This window comes from Gymnoscopelus microlampas (assembly GCF_963454915.1).
Source record: "Gymnoscopelus microlampas genome assembly, chromosome: 1".
Lineage (NCBI taxonomy): Eukaryota > Metazoa > Chordata > Actinopteri > Myctophiformes > Myctophidae > Gymnoscopelus > Gymnoscopelus microlampas.
This window is the reverse complement of record NC_139962.1, coordinates 59,916,253-59,933,321: the sequence shown is the minus strand read 5'-3', so window position 1 is coordinate 59,933,321 and position 17,069 is coordinate 59,916,253. Positions and strand designations below refer to the sequence as shown.

Here is a 17,069-nt window from a genome sequence, read left to right as displayed (position 1 = left end):
TCGCTTTAAAAATCTATATATTCAAAGGTTTGCACAAGTTTTCACGAATTTTCAAAAATCATCAGATCTACAAGCTCGTAGCGCCGCGCTATGAGCTTGTATATCTGCTATTTGTGAATAGCCAAATTGTAGAAGAATTCTTTTTAGCTCAAATCAAAAAGATGCGTTCTTAATGGGTTAAATAAACCCCTTTTTGCTATTGGTACAGTACATAAATCCTTCCAACCCAGCCGTACTGTAAACGCGACCTCTGTTTCAATGTGCTTCTCCTCTGGTCCTCAATGTGTCAGGCAGGACGGATGGGTACCGTGACTTCTTGTACAGATTACAGATGGTTCCTTGTGGGCAATGTACTCGAGTTTCCTGCATAGCAACCCCCTCTGTTCTGCGGTACGGTTTGATAGACCCCTGATGGAGGCTGCACCAGAGCATCATGGTTGGTAGATGGCTGACATGATGATGAAGGGCCCTGGGGGCAGCGACGAGGCAAGCCCACCACCCTGAAGCCATTAATTCTACCTCAGCTTGGACGTGAAATATTCCCGGACAACATCTGAGGTTGATTAACCCATTAAGACCGGAAAAACGCGTCTGTGTCATTTTAAGATTTCTTTGGGCTATTCACCAAGTGCCGTGCTATGTATGAGCTTGTAGATCTGCTATTTTGGAAAAATCGTGAAAATTTGCGCAAATCTTTGAATATATACATATATTTTTTTAAAGCGAACATTTGTAACTCAAATGATATTGCTTCTGGGGATTCTACAAATCTCTTCTAAACCCTAACAGTTTAAAAAAAAATTAGGTTGCTTATGTTGCTTTTTTCATGTCAAGGACCCCCAAAAATTATATGCATTTGGCTGCAGACCCCCGTCTCAAAATATTTTGTTCCAAGGACCCCCGGAGGCAAAGATTTGAGTTCAAAATGTTTGCTTTAAACAATACATCTATATATTCAAAGATTTGCACAAAATGGTCACGATTTTTCAAAAATAGCAGATCTACAAGCTCATAGCGCGGCACTCGGTGCCGCGCTATGAGCTTGCAGATCTGCTATTTTTGAATAGCCAAAGAAATCTAAAAATGACAGATGTTTTCCCGGTCTTAAAGGGTTAAAGCCCAGCGAGTGTGACAAAAATGACCAATTCTGGTGGCAAACAGCAGAAGCGCTCATGTCTCAAATTGTCATCCACGTGGCTCAGTTGAAAGTAAATTAGTACCTTTTGTTTGAATTATTTATGTGTGTACCATATATAAACTGATTGTTGGAGCCCGGACTAACGCGTGGGCTCTGCAGGGCTGCAGCCCCGGGGCCCGGGGCGCAGGGCTGCAGCCCCGGGGCGCGGGGCTGCGGGGGAACACATCCCCCAGGGCAGCGTGTGTGAATGCGGAATGAGGCTTCAGCGCTCTCTGACATAATGACACGTTTGTTGACGCCATTCTTGTGCACATTTCGGAGCTGTACACTACAGCAGTTTAAAAATGTAAGCGCGCATCTGCAAGAAGTTGATCTTGACCATGGACTGTATCTGTCAGCTGCAGATGCGTTTCCTTTGCTTAATGTTTTATGTAAAGCACATTGAATTGCCTTGTTGTTGAAATGTGCGATTGTGCGATACAAATAAACCAGCTTAGTGGCATCGCTCAGCGACTATGTCGCTGGCCTCCGTGATCAATAGGAAATATTGTTCAAAATCAGAGCCATGTCACCCTAGTGTCTCCGAAATGGTTTACCTGATATCATATCTTATCGTTTCACTGCACAGAATGTTATTTAGATAGCATGTTGTTTAGACAGACGCTAGGTTCATTGCAGAGAGAACAGTGAGTGTAGTTACAGTAGGATAGCAGGTAAACATTCTATTTATGAGAATAATGACCTTGTTTATTGTAAGTCACTCTGGATAAGAGCGTCTGCTAAATGCCTAAATTGTAAGTGTAATTGTAACAGAGAGTTCATCTGTTAATGGACCTGAAGCCGATTTTACAAATGTCTTCTAAATCCCAACAGTATTCTGAAAAAAACGTATGTTTCTATATCAGTGGTGCTCAAACTTTTTCATGTCAAGGACCCCCTAAATGATATGTATTCGGCCGCGGACCCCCATCTCAAAATATTTTGTTCCAGGCCAGGGACCCCCAGAAGCAAAGATTTGAGTTAAAATGTTCGCTTTAAAAGAATGTAAATATATTAATTTGCACACACTTTCTCGATTTTTCTAAAATAGCAGATCTACAAGCTCATAGCGCGGCACTCGGTGCCGTGCTATGAGCTTGTATATCTGCTATTTTCTAATAGCCAAAGTATAAAATAATGCTTTTTAGCTCAAATCAAAAAGAGACACTGATGCGTTCCTGGTCTTAATGGGTTAAAGTGTTGTGTTCACTGCAATTGTTGACGGATTGGCATCAGAAGTAGACTGAAGATATTAAGCATAGCAGGAAATTGCACAGAACCTGTTCCTAGCCCTCTGCACAGTAATCTGGCCCTTGTTGGGGCAGTTAACAAAATGGTACATATTCAATACATTATTTTCCTCCACATAAGATACAAGGCCATTATGGAAATGTACCTTTGAAAACAAGTTGTACATGCATACTAATAACCCGATTAACTTCAACTTGACCCGATTACAGCAATGCACTTCAGTGATTATTATCTATAGGTCTTAGCCTGGTTATCTGAACTACTACTACTCAACCTGGCTCCCTATTTTGGTCATGAAATCATGGGCGAAATAAAGAAAATCCAATATGATCAGCAAATCTACAAGCTCACAACGCACAGCGATGCAACGTGTTGTGAACCTGTAAATTAAAAAGGGCTTAATTGGGGTACGGTCATTATCAAGGAAATCATAACCCAGTTAGCACATCTAGATATACAATGTCTTCTGAGTCCCAACTCCCAAAAGCATGTGTTTGAAAGTTGTAGACCAGTGGTTCTCAACCAGTGGTCCGGGGACCACCAGTGGTCCTTGAGGGGGCTCCAGGGGGTCCCCAGCCAAATGAATAGTTGAGAACCAAATTGACCCTTATGTGTCTGTAACTCTGAGAGTGTACAAATGGAACCAAATGGACCCGTTATCCATTTGTACACTCTCAGAGTTAAATGAACACTGATACAGTGTAGATTGGGACCCCCAAGAAATCAAAATGGTTGAGTCCCTGGCATATCTTTTCAAATGGGGGTCCGTGGGCTAATATGTGTCAATCTGGGGGTCCTTGATGCAAAAAAGGTTGAACACCAAAGTAGCCAGGGCAAAAGGAATGATCGGACACCAACATATCAATAAAGGGAATGTTGCCAGACCAAAAGTAATGTTCTACCAAAAAGTGCAGTGGGAACAGAAACGTTTGGTTTAAAAGACAATCCTCACTCTGCCATGAGTCAGACATCAGTCAGACTGATGGCAGACTGAGGATGGTTTTGGTAGCACCTTTTGTTTATTGTTTAAACCATCCAACTGAGGACATTCCACTTGATATGTTGGTGTGCGAGCATTCCTTTTGCTCTCTTTGTATTTAGTTTGGCCTATGTACCTGACCGGAATACCTGTTTATTTGGAGCTCAAACTTTTTTTCCTCATCTTTAGTTTTTACACAACAGAACGTGACTGTAGAATTCTTTCCAAACAAAGAGCAACGTGATCTTCCAGTTTGCAAATCTAATGACTGTTAGCTGCGATAAAGGAGCCATTATGAACCACTTTGTCTGTTCAAACTGAATGTTGTATGTACATCTGAACTCACACATTCAACCTACAGCTGGTCACAGGTCAAAACTAATGACCAGCTTGTTGTCTGTTACTGTGATGCACAGTAATGCTCCTGGAGGAAGTAGAGCTATTATGAGCCATTTTAAAGGCATCGACTAAACGATCACATCTACATCATTATTTACAGTAACTAGAGAACTGTGTGCATGTACACATTGTCTCTGTATGGCTAGCCTCTCTCAGGTATTAAAGCAAAATAAAATCTCATGACTTAAACGTGTTGTAAGGCCAAGTCCCAACAACCCCCCCTCCCCCCAACACACACACAAACACACACACGCATACCGTTTCCTAAAAGAAACAGAACAATATGTGAAGTTACAACGTTACGGAATTATGTTCCTGCTGTTCTACAAAAATATAAGAAATCACAGATTGAGCTTTGCTTTTATGATATATTCGACACCATTAGGATTTATGAGAGATGCGTCTGAACATTACTTTTCTATTGCAAGTTTGACCAATTAAAATACTCTTTCATCCTGAAATAAAATTATTTAATATCTATTATGGCCGCAGGGCTTGCCTTTACTAGCCTAATGGGTTGAGGTTATGCCTGATTTACACTGCAACAAGTTAAGAGCTTGTAGAGATTTTAATATTTAGAAGTCCAAATCATCCTTTAGAGAAAGCCAAGAGTTAGGCAAGAGAAAGACATGTCTGTCTGTCTGTGTGTCTCTATCGCTCTCTCTCTCTCTCTCTCTCTCTGTCTCATATCAGGAAGTGGTCTGTTTAGAGACATTTGGTTTCAAAGCTGTGATGTGACAAATATGTACAGGTGTAATCTGAAACGGGAAGAATTCATTGTGCTCTCACCATTGTATTGACTGTTCCTCCTCACCCAGCTACAGTACAATACATGAATAACACATTGATTCACCAGGGTGACCACATGCCCTGAAACCAGGAAGGGCGGTGCGGTGCTCCGCCCCGGTCCACCCTTATCTGTTAGTGTAGGGCTGTTCACACCAACATTACATTACATTACATTACAGTCATTTAGCAGACGCTTTTATCCAAAGCGACTTACAATAAGTGTATTCAACATAGGTAGGGAACGAAAACTACTAATCACCAGAAGTTTTAAGTACATTTCCTGCAAAAACAAGCAACCAAGAGTACACCAAGACCGATAACTATAACCAGAGCTATAGATATACCCCATTAAGACCCGCGGCCAATTCTACAAATGCCTTGTAGAATGTAGTTCTCACACATTCAAGATATTTCTAAAATGTTCAAAAATAGAAGATGTAGGAGCGCCCGCTGGCCTAGCGGTCCAGGCGCATACCATATATGCTGGTAATCCAGCGTGTCACGGGTTCGACTCCCGATCCCGACGACCTTTGCTGTGTGTCACCCCCCCATCTCTCTCCCCATTTCCTGTCAGCCACACTATCCTATCAATAAAGGCAGAAAAAGCCCCCAAAAATATCTTTAAAGGATCTACACCATGAATTTAAAAAATATATTTAATATTTAATATCATATTGTTTATGTTCCTCAAACGTTTTTCAAAAGGTTTGAGCCTAAATCAAGCCTCAAATATATTCATTCCAACTAGCTTCTCTCTGGCTTATAAAGCACTTTCCCCTGCAATACCACATTGTCCTGTTTGGCACGGGGCGCTATTGAGCCAGTTTGTATGCATGTTATCTCCTGGTTCTGTGACGAAAAAGTAAAAAAAAAAGATATATATTTTTTTATTTTATTTTTTTAGTTGGAACTAAAAAAACGGGAGGGATTGTACCGAACGTGACGTCACGTTCGGGTGAAAATCAGTTTGTTCTGTTTTGAGACCAATTTACAGAAAACCCCAGATATGCTGTGAAACTGGGGTATTTTTTGAAGATAGAAGAGAGGTAGGGGAGACCAAAAACACAAAAAAATAAGAAAAAGTTAGAATTCATGGTGTAGTCCCTTCAAAAAAAAAAATATATATAGCAGATGTACAAGCTCGCAGCGCGGCACGAAGTGACGCGCTGTGAGCTTGTATATCTGCCATTTTTAGCCAACGCTAAAATCTAAAATGACAGAGGCTTTCCCGGTTTGAATGGGTAAAAAAATGTTCTGACTCAAGCAGATGACAAAGTTCACACCGCAACTATAATGACAATGACAATGCTGGGATCATTTTCATAGATTCGTCTGGTTTCAGTTTCAGTGTGATCTGATGAATGATCGCAACACTATATCCAATCAAAATCCACCTGCATTCACAGCAGACATGTTTACAGAACAGTGCAGAGTCCCGAGTTTGTGTCGGCTGGTCGGCACCGTCGCATCGCAGCGTGGATGCTCACACTCGTTATGGTTAGTGTCATCTTCATCGTGGTGGAAAGTAACTTTTACTTAAGTACTGTACTTTAAGTACAATTTTGAGGTATTTGTACTTTACTTGAGTATTTCCAATCTCCAATACTTTTACTTCCTACTTCTATCTCAGAGGCAAATATTGTACTTTTACTCCACCACAATTATTTGAAAACTTTAGTTACTAGTTACTTTGCAGGTATAAATTATTATATTACAAAACATACATTAACCACTTTAGCCCTATTTTATACATAGGCTATTTGAAAATAGCCAATCTACAAGCTCAATCTGCTATTTTCAAACATTTTAGTACTTTTACTTTTGGTACTTTAACTCATTCAGTGCCAAACTTATTTATTCATGTTAATGGAATTTTGGTTCTGAGTGCCACAGCCAAAATTCATTGTAAAAAAAAAGTGCTTAGGAAGCGAGATACAGCCTTTTTAAGTTATAGGTTAAACAAGGAGTGGATGGAGCAGCAAATCTTCAAATCATCATATCTTGGGTTCTGAACATGTTTTTCCCAAAAAAAAAAAAAAAAAAAAAAAAAACTTTTATTTTGAAATTTTTTTTTTATTTTGAAATTTTTTTTATGACGGATTTGACGGATCGTGGCGCTCTGGGCGTCAGGCCACGTGACGGATTTGACGGATTGTGGCACTCAATGAGTTAAGTACATTTTGATACCAATACTTTTGTACTTTTACTCAAGTAAATTTTGAATTCTGGACTTAACAGAGTATTTCTACTTTGCAGTATTGATTCTTCTTTTACTTAAGTAAAACATTCGAGTTATCATTCTCAGACAGTGTGTGGTTGATCAGAGCAGAAGGGCTTTGACTTACAGGTGCTCCTTCTCTCTGGAGAAAGCGTGAGAGAGACACTTGATGTTCTGCGCTCGGGTGGACTCCATGTCCACCTTGGGGTGCAGTGGAGCGGTGACTTTGTGAATGAACAGCCGGATCTTCTCCACCACGTTGCTGCCTTGGTTCACTTCATACACCTGTGTTGAAAGAGGACAGACGCAGTCGATTAACTCATTCAGTGGCAGACTTATTTCTGGCTGTGTTGTCCCAGTGCCAGAGCCGAAATTCATTGTAAAAAAAAAAGTGCTCAGGAGCCGAGATACAGCCTTTTTCAGTAAGAAGTTAAACAAGAAGTGAATGGAGCAGCAAATTTTCAAATCATGATATCTTGGGTTCAGAACATTTCCCCCCCCCCCAAAAAAACAAAAGTAAAAAAAAAAAAGTTTTTATTTTTTTTATGACGTCTTAGACGTCACATGGCGCTCAGGGCTTAACAATGGCGATAAAAACGGACGTCTTAGACGTCATGTGGCACTGAATGAGTTAAACACATGAACACTAGCCAACCCGACTCTGACCATGTCATAATAGGCCAGCATTCGATTATATTATATTAATTCGATTATAATTAATAATATAGGCAAACATTTGGTGAAAATCGTCGATCTACAATCTCGTGATGAGTTTTCAGGGAAAGATAGCAATTTTATGCAATCCCGAGAGTGAACTCCACAAAGATCATCAGCTTCCATTTTATAGTGTTCCAGTTCCAATTTTGTCTGGTCTTTTCCCCTCCCCACCACTTTCAATTTCACTTGATTATATTGTATCCTATTGAGTTCTTTCTCCTGATTGGTATCTGACCTGAAAATGTATTTTCTGTTTACTAAAGAGCTGGACAGAGGGGGAGACCACTGTTACTGAACACACACTCTCTGAGTTATAAATGGATGCATTAAGGAGGGGAAAATAGAGCCAGAGTCATTTATGGAGACCATTAAAATGAAACCAAACAATACAAGGAGATGTTGCACTGCATATCAAAACAATTGTTTATGGCGTCTATGTTTTTTACATTTACTCTAAATAGAGCCAGGAGACATTACACCGTACATCAAACCAAACAAAAACGAATGCCTTGTACTTGAATGAAGCTTAGAAAATAGGTTAAAAATACTACTTGTTGACTCAGTATATATTAGATAATATCGTCACTGTCGGGCGGAAATCTTCTATGTCCAAAACTGAAACCTTTCAGTTCTTTGTTCCAATATAGTTATTTAGTCACAATCCATCCACTTCATTGTCTTTGCATTTTCAGCACTTCCATTGCACAGACTGTTAAGTCTGTTGGCTCACACTATTTTCAAATACTTCCGCCTTCGAGAGAGAGAGAGAGAGAGACTATAGAGCTTCTGACATGTCACCACGACAACCGGACTCTCATGACATCTGATGACTGATAGAAATCAACCCAAATGAATGCATGTGAATGTTGAATGCACGCTGTACCTTTTTGGTGGGCATCTTGAGCTTCATGAACTCTGCCTCTCGACACAGAACCTTCCAGGGTGCGTGGATCTTCAGGAAGCCTAGCCCAGGTATCTTACCCTGGAGGACAATGACACATTAAAATCAGGCAGTCCTTTTCACACAACTGGATAGCGCGCGCGCGCACGCACACGCACGCACGCACACACACACACACACACACAGCTTTGTTTTGGGTAACATTTTTACACAAATGTTCTCCTGTATACTAATGGAACTGCTCTCTGCTTATCCACTGAAGCCAAGGGTGTCGTAATGGTTCATAGGCCTGATTGGGCAAAATTCAACCTTTACAGTATGTGGGCTGAACCAGTTGTGCACGCACGTGCGTTTATACGCTGCCTTCGCGCATGTGCACGTTGCCTTAGTTATTTTCTCTTATAGTCTGAGCTATAACTGCAAAATCTTTCACTTTTACACATTTTGATTCTTATGAAGACTTCCTAGCCAGCATTAATTTGGATGATTAGCATTATCTTACAGTCATCCTAATATACAATAGAGAGTGGCGCACATGCGTGGCTGTTTGTTTGTGTGTCTGCGTGGTTCATACGGGTATAGTAAATGTAGGCTACACAATTATGTCCTCATGCTCTCTCTCTCAATACAAACTGATGGTCACTTGACCATGCTCTCTCCGTCAAGACAACATTACGTTTCGCTTTCGCCTCCACGCACCGCTGTTGCAATGAACGTCTACAGCCTACTAGACGAGAGCCCCGTGCAGCGGGTAGACGGAAGGGCCGCGCAGCGGCCCGCATCTCTAGTAGGCTACAATAGAAATGTGGTCAGAGAATAAAATACAATGCCATTTGGCTATTTTTTATTCACTATTCCCATTTGAAATCAAACATTAGCCGACACAAATGTAGACATAACAAAACAAATAGTAAATGTAGGCTACACAATTATGAAGATAAAGAGTACAGCTCAGCATACCGTGCACAGCTACAGTACCAGTCATTTAAACCAGTGGTTCTCAAAACCTTTTTGTATCCATTAGGCATTAGTCCAAATGGACCCATAAGGTTTCATTTGGTTTCATTTATACACTCACACAGAGTTACAGTCCTGTAAGTGTCCATTTGGTTCCTAACTATCAATAATTTAGCTGTGGACCCTTTAGTTGGACTTCAGCTCCACTTTTAACACAACTATACCACAGCAACTGGTGGAGAAGTTAAAGATGCTGAATGTGGACACTGGCACTTGTAATTGTATCATGGACTTGGCACAGAGGAGTAAAACAGTCAGAGTCGACACCAACACATCAAAACCTGGATCTCCTCAAGTCTCCTTCTGTTCACTCTACTTAGTACGCACGACTGCTCGGCCAGGTTCTAAAGCAACCACATCATAAAGTTCTCTGGCCATACCGACTAGGTAGGTCGGCCATTATGAGGATGAAGATGCTTACAGAAGGGAGGTGCCAAATACACAACTTTCGCCCTCAACACAGAAACACAATAAATGATTGTCGACTTCAGGAATGACTATCGACGGCTCAGCTGTGGAGTCGCCATCTCAAAGAGGGCCCAACACCAACAGCGTCTAACCCCCCCCCCCCCCCCCCCGTCCCCCGTCAGCTGAAGATAGCCGACCTTCCCACTCCAGCCCTGACCATATTCCAACAGAGGGACAATTGAGAGCCTACTCACCTATACTGTATCATCCCCCTTGTATGGCAACAGCAGAGCAGAGGAGGGGAAAAACAACTGAACAGGACGATGAGAGAGCGGCTGAAGAGATTCATCGGTGCCTCGCTGCCATATGCATCCCTGACAGAAATATACCGACTACTACGATGCACAAGGAGAGCGTCGAACATCATCGGCGTCGACACCTCCCTCCCACCCCTCTCTCTCACGGCCCGTTTTCCGTCCTGCGGCCAGGGAAATGATACTGTACAGGAGAAATCCGTACCGGAACGGCAAGAGAGGCTGCTAAATAGTTTCATTATACCCATGAACTCCCAGAGTACACAGCCTGCCCTCTCTCATTAACCCCCCCCCCCCAACCCACCACCCACTTTACGGACTCTGAAATGCACTTGATGATACGGCAGCTGAAAGCTTTATTCTTTTTTACCATTGTAATACGTTTCATCATTGCTATGCTTCTTTCATCATGATATGCTCTGAGCTATTCACCGTCTCCTAGAAGAAACGCAATTTTGTTTTCTTACATGGCAAATAAAAGGAATCTTGAAGGATCACTGCGGGGGTCCCGGACCCCCACTTTGAGAGCGAACAGATTTAAACTACATGACGTGCATGGTTAAAACAGGCAACAATTCAGCAAAAGCTTGTAGATCTGCTACAGTTATACAATAAAATAAAATATTGGAATTATTTTGTGTAGCTATACCCATTAAGACCTGGAACGCATCTGTGTCACTTTAGATTTCTTTGGCTATTTTAGAAAAATCGTGTTTTTTTTTCTTTTTATCATTTTTTTCAAAAAACTTTTTTTGATTTAGAAAACATTTTTAGAATCGGCCTCAGGTCTTAATGGGTTAATTGGACAGGTAGTGACTCGGTTCACTGGACCTCTGCACTCACTCACATAACAACCGGTTTTGTTCAATCTACTGTGGATGTAAATGTGTGTCTGCAGCCTGCAGCTCTTACATAAGACCGACTCATACAAATCACTTCTATCCCCTGCCGGGACCTCAGAGGTCCAACCCATCTGTTCTGTTCCGTTCTGTTCTGTTCCGATCCGCTCTGTTCTGCCGTGTTCTACGAGTCTGTCTCACCATCTGTCTCGCATAAAATCACAACTGTAATGCAGGCTACAAACACATCCACAGTACAGCTAGAGTGTGTGAATCTTCACTGGCCTCGCGTTCCCGATAACGATTCACCCATTACAATTTTGATTAAATTCTACGATGCATGTCCATGCGACTCCACTTTCCATATTTTTCTATACTACTGCTGAGGGCTTGTACTTCAGTTAACACAAGAAGTCAGATTGCAAGCTCACGTCGCGACGCGGAATATGTTGAGTGTTTGTAGATCGCCTATTTTCAGTCGTGAACGTGTAGATTGGCACTGTGCATCGGCATTGAATTCACAGAGGATTTGACTTGACCGTCTGCTTTCAAAATACTGGGTGAGTTTTTATGACTCAGCCTCCTATCTCCAAGAACTTTATAGTGGTTATAGCCTAGCATTTGATTTAACATACCATCACAGCTTAATGAGACATTAATGAGACACAATAAAACATTAATAGGCTATGATTGGTTATGTAATATCGTCGTCTGCATTGATGCAGAATCGTCCACATTGTGATGCATCCTAGAATCAATTAATTAATCGAATTAATTTCGATTAATTAAAATCAGGGGTGATGCAACTTTGATGATGGAGAGGGCCACTATATTTCCACACTCACTCCAGAGGGCCACATTGCATATACTGTCACTGCATATACATTCTATGTCACACAAAAGTAGCAAAAATAGCAGATCTACATGCTCAAAACGTGTCGCGCTGGGACGCGTTTTGAGCTTGTAGATCTGCTATTTTTGCTACTTTTGAATTGGAATTCAGATTTTTGTTATTTCTTTACTGGAATCCTCAAAAATAACATTTTTATTTAATTTCAAATGCATTTAGTTATACTTATGTTAACTTTATGAACTTAAATACAAATACATTGGACATAAAAAAGACAATAGAATTTTTATAATAATCATTAAGCTACTAATATATACTGAAGTAATTAAAACGGGTCATGTTTGCAATTGTAACAGCTGAAATCAATAATATATCAGTATTCCGATATCAACCTGCGGGCCGCATTAAGTGAGGGCGGGGCCGTATGTGGCCCCCGGGCTGCCAGTTGCCCATGTATGCTCTAAATACAGAATGACAAACCCGCAACCTGCTCAGATCTACACAGTTCAATCTGGAGCGTTGACTTACCCCAGAGGACAAAAAAAATACTCATGTTTACACTTTGTTTCAGGGTTAAACTCACACTGAGGATTTTGACGTGTACGCCTATAAAGACGTAATGGCCTGTAAAAACTTTAATTTGATGTGCTCATCATTTGCTGACTGGTGTATAGGCTAGGCTAGGGAATCGCCGTGAGCAGAAATACAAGCTGTGGTTCTTGAATGACATGTTAAAAGGGAAGCAAGACGAGGCATGTCATTATGAAGAGGATCCGTTGGACGGTGAGGTTTGATGGATCTCTAACAGCTCAAATACCTGGCTAGTGGCCAGTGAACTGAAATGACAACAGACATCTTGAACCAAGATTCATTACTTACATTTTGGCATGAAAGAAAAACAGTTGCAATTGCAAACTATAAACACTGGTTGATGCCATAATGTAGATTGTCGTTGCATTGACGTTAGAACACAGATGAAATATCGATACTGTGTATTATCACTGATACTGTAATCAGCCCAATGTGAGATTTTCTCAGACTCTATATATCAATGCCTTCTGCTTCTTGCACATTTGACACTGCTGCCATTTGTTCCCCACTTCTTTGGAGGTATTTCTTCCAACGTATATCTGCCAATACGTGAAATTTGTCAGCTTCATTTCCCCATCCCAACTATAAGGAGCAGTGAGCATTATTGGTACAGTGCTCGGGGGAGAATTTAGGAGTCGGGGGGCGTCTTGCTCAGGGACACTTCGACCCATAGACCGGGACCTCTATCTCGAGGCGATAACCAGGGACCCTCCGTTTCCCAGAAGGCCTCACTACCCACCCACACGTCTACGGCCACCCAGATGCTATGTTAAACAGGCTGTGAATCCTCTGAGAAAATAAAGACTATTCTCTTCAACACACACACACACACACACACACACACACACACACACACACACACACACACACACTTATGTGCATGTGTGTGTGCGTATATTTATATGTGGAAAAAATATATATATATATATATTGTGTGGAATAGAATACTTTCTTTCCTTTTAATAAAAACATATTATTACATCTAGTATTATTACTTTATTTTAATATTGTATTGGTGTGTTTTTTCGCTGCTTCAGTGAGTGACAAATCAATCCCTGCTGTCTGAAGCAATCATGTTGCATTCACAGGGCTGGTCCGTGCAGTCCGTACGTCGTCCTGATCGATCATTTGAAACCTAATAAAACATGAAAGAAGGTCCACACACAGAAGCTCCCTTAAGTGCAGCTTATTGACACATCCACAAGTTGTGGACGTGTCAATAAACTGCACTTAAGGGAGCTACATTGTGCAAACTTTCTTTCGTGTTTTTATTACGGCCTTCTTTTGGCCAGCAGCTCTGCTTTCACCTCATGAACCCTCGCGTCCCTATTCTGGGGCAAACATTTGGCAAAAATAGCCGATCTACATGCTCACAATGCGTCAACACAACGTGCTTTGGTGTAGAGGGAAATATTATGGGATCTAGCATAGAGCACTAAGTGGTTAAATGTAATTTGGATGTGCGGTTGTGTGCGACTACTTCGTGTTGTGTTTGATTGATTGAATACTTTATTAACGGTTTACAAAAGGTACAGATGTGCAGTTACAGAATAATGCTAAAAGGATAACACAAGGCCCACTACCACTGGCATAGCGGTCTGGGCACCTAGGCTCAATGTCGCGGGTTCGAGTCCCGTTTCCGACAACCTTTGCTGCGTGTGTCTCTCCCCGTCTTTCTCTCCCTCTTTACTTTGAAATCTATCAACAAAGGCAGAAAAGCCAAAAAACGAATCTTAAAAAATAAATGAAAAAAGGATCATTCAAAAAGCCCTGAGGGCTTGTTTCCATTGTGGTCCTAACTTGTGTCATTTGGAAATTAAAAAATATCTTTGACCAAAGTCTTTGAAATAACTAAGCCTACAGATATGATGCTCTTCCTCCCAAGCAGTTAACATAAACTCAACTATCTCTTATGTTTGGTGTCTTGCGCAACAAATTGCCTCTTAACCCAGTAAGGCCTGAGGTTCCGATTCTACAAATGTCTACTAAATCCTAACAGTTTTTCTAAAAACTATATCAGTGGTTCTCAAACTTTTTCATGTCAAGCACCACCCAAAATGACATGCATTTGGCCGCGACCCCCATATAAAAATGTTTTGTTCCAGTGACCCTCAGAAGCAAAGATTTGAGTTACCAATGTTCACTTTAAAAATATATTCATATAGCGCGGCACTCGGTGCCGCGCTATGAGCTTGTAGATCTGCTATTTTTGAATAGCCAAAGTGTAAAATAATGTTTTAAGTGGTTACACAGATGCATTCCCGGTTTTAACGGGCTAATGCTCACGGTCACGTAGCAGCCTTCCTCCGGTGACACGAGGGTTAACAGGGATAAAATCCCACCAACAAACATTCCTTCTGTGAGGAGGGTGGAACAATAAACAGGACGTGTCCATTATTTGGCTAGAAGGGCGATTCAAAAGGAGAAGTCCAATAAGAGCTGAGAAAAGAGCTCAGTGCAAACGTAAACATAATACACATATATTACACGGAGGAATTGCTCCCGAAATAGTTCTCAAAGTGCGGTCCATGGACCACCAGAGGTCCTAAATGGGATTTGTGGTGGTGCACAGATTGATTTTTTTTTCTTCCTGTATTATAGAATTCATATCTACTGTAAGTATAGAAATTCCCTGGAACCATCAACTATGCATCCACACTCCACAGTATTATTAAAAGGAGTGGTTCACCCAAAGAATTACTTCAATTACACGCCTCATGAAGCCTTGAATTCGTGGAGACTTTTTGTTTTTTGTTGCATTCCTAAGCCAATAATTTGATGACCAGCTGAGTCTCCGGTATAGGAGACTCAATTGAGTGGGGTGTGTAATTGATAGAAAATAAGTATTTTTTTGGGTGAACTACTCCTTGAATAAGTGATAAATATTTTTATCACTTAAACCTAAATATAATTAGTTGACCAGGATCCACCAGGGCTCTCTAAACTACATAAATCGGTTATAAATAACCAATCTACAAGCCCACAACATGCAACAGGCTTCACAAAATGTTCGGCCCCCAGAATAAGGAAACCATAGGGTTCATGTAGGCCTAGTTCATGTTAGAATGATTGGGAATCCATGCACTAGCATCACAAAAATTACACACTCTCTCTTCTCTGTTCCAATCATGTTGTTTGTCACAGGGATGAGCTGAACTTATCACTGAAGTTATAATTGTTGGTCCATTAAATATAATTTCAACTGTATGGACTTGTTTTTCCTGCACAGTGTCTCGATGATTCACGCCGTCTCAGCTCTACAGGGCATGTCTGCTTTATAAACATATGGAATCAATATAATAATCAACACAACACACAAATCTATCTGATCCAACATGTCCATGAAACAGTAGACAATGACCATTGGTTTTCAGTGATAGATTTCTACCCACGTTAGCACTCGTCTTCTACAAGAGGGTGAGATAAATGAACATGGATGATGTGTCTTCTATCAGCTGCAGCAGATCTAACAGGGGGGGTCAAAGAACTCCAAACTAACAGAATGAAGCCTGATTCACAAACAGCTCTACAGTATATGCTCACACACACACACACACACACACACACACACACACACACACACACACACACACACACACACACACACACACACACACACACACACACACACACACACACACACACACACACACACACACACACACACACACACACACACACACACACACACACCACTATTTCACCCCATAATCAGTCTCGGGATCTGGGCCCATCATTCTCATATATGTCCTTATCAATCATATGCACCCAATCCGACACATACACACAAACACCTACCCATGCCGCACGCACACGCACACACACACACACACACACACACACACCAATTCAACATTCACATCATGTCCCATCCTGTTCCTCACATTTTGACGTCTAGATAGCAGCAGGAAGGGGAGGAGGGGGCCTAGTGTACACCGCTAGGGGACTGGGGTCAACGCAGTATAGGGTTTGTGTTTAAAAGCGCGTGAGCGCATGCATTTAACAAACCTAGAGATCTCAGAGGAATTACCTTCCACATTCTATATTCATGAGGTGGGATGAACCGCGTACGACAGTTATAATTTACTCATATAAAGGTCAATGTACAATGGGACGGGGGTCCCCGTTTTCCAAGAGACCTGAAAGCAAGGATGGGAAACGTGTCGCATAATTATGACTTAAGTACAACCGTATTCTGTTTGCTGTAAGCTCAGTCGTGTGATATGCTTTAGCCAATTTATCCTCAATACATAGTTGACTGGGGTCCCCCAGGGCTCTTTCCTGATGGCCCCCTTTTCACCAAATGCTCGCCCCCAGAATAGGAACGCTATAAGGCTCAAAATGCTTAGACCTGATGACCAAATTATCCAGGCAATAGCAACACAGAACATCAGAGATCAGCACATGTATTCCCTAACAATAGAATGATGACCGTAGAACGAGGAGGACAGCTGTCTCTAAAAGTTGGAGACAGCATAGATTTCATGAAATATATGATAAAATCAAATATCCCAATATTTACCTCGATATCAGTGACTATATCTTATTGTTGATATATCAATTGCATTCATTCAATTTCGCGAGCTTGTACATCGGACATTTTGCACAGAGTGAAATAT

At 41.3% G+C, this 17,069-nt stretch overlaps 1 protein-coding gene across 5 annotated transcripts in view; it reads right to left on the bottom strand.

Annotated features, from left to right (window-relative positions):
* The window catches only part of ano1a (anoctamin 1, calcium activated chloride channel a), a 116,996-nt gene that overhangs the window by 69,395 nt on the left and 30,532 nt on the right, over positions 1 to 17,069 (bottom strand). For all 5 annotated transcript variants that reach the window (XR_014600704.1, XM_084056163.1, XM_084056164.1 and 2 more), the window contains 2 exons: positions 8,414 to 8,512; positions 6,941 to 7,098 (listed from right to left, as the gene is read on the bottom strand). Coding sequence is in view for 4 of the 5 variants with exons in the window: in XM_084056163.1 (XP_083912289.1) it covers positions 6,941 to 7,098; positions 8,414 to 8,512 (257 nt within the window). In the remaining variant the exon portion in view is untranslated. The remainder of the gene's footprint in view (positions 1 to 6,940; positions 7,099 to 8,413; positions 8,513 to 17,069) is intronic.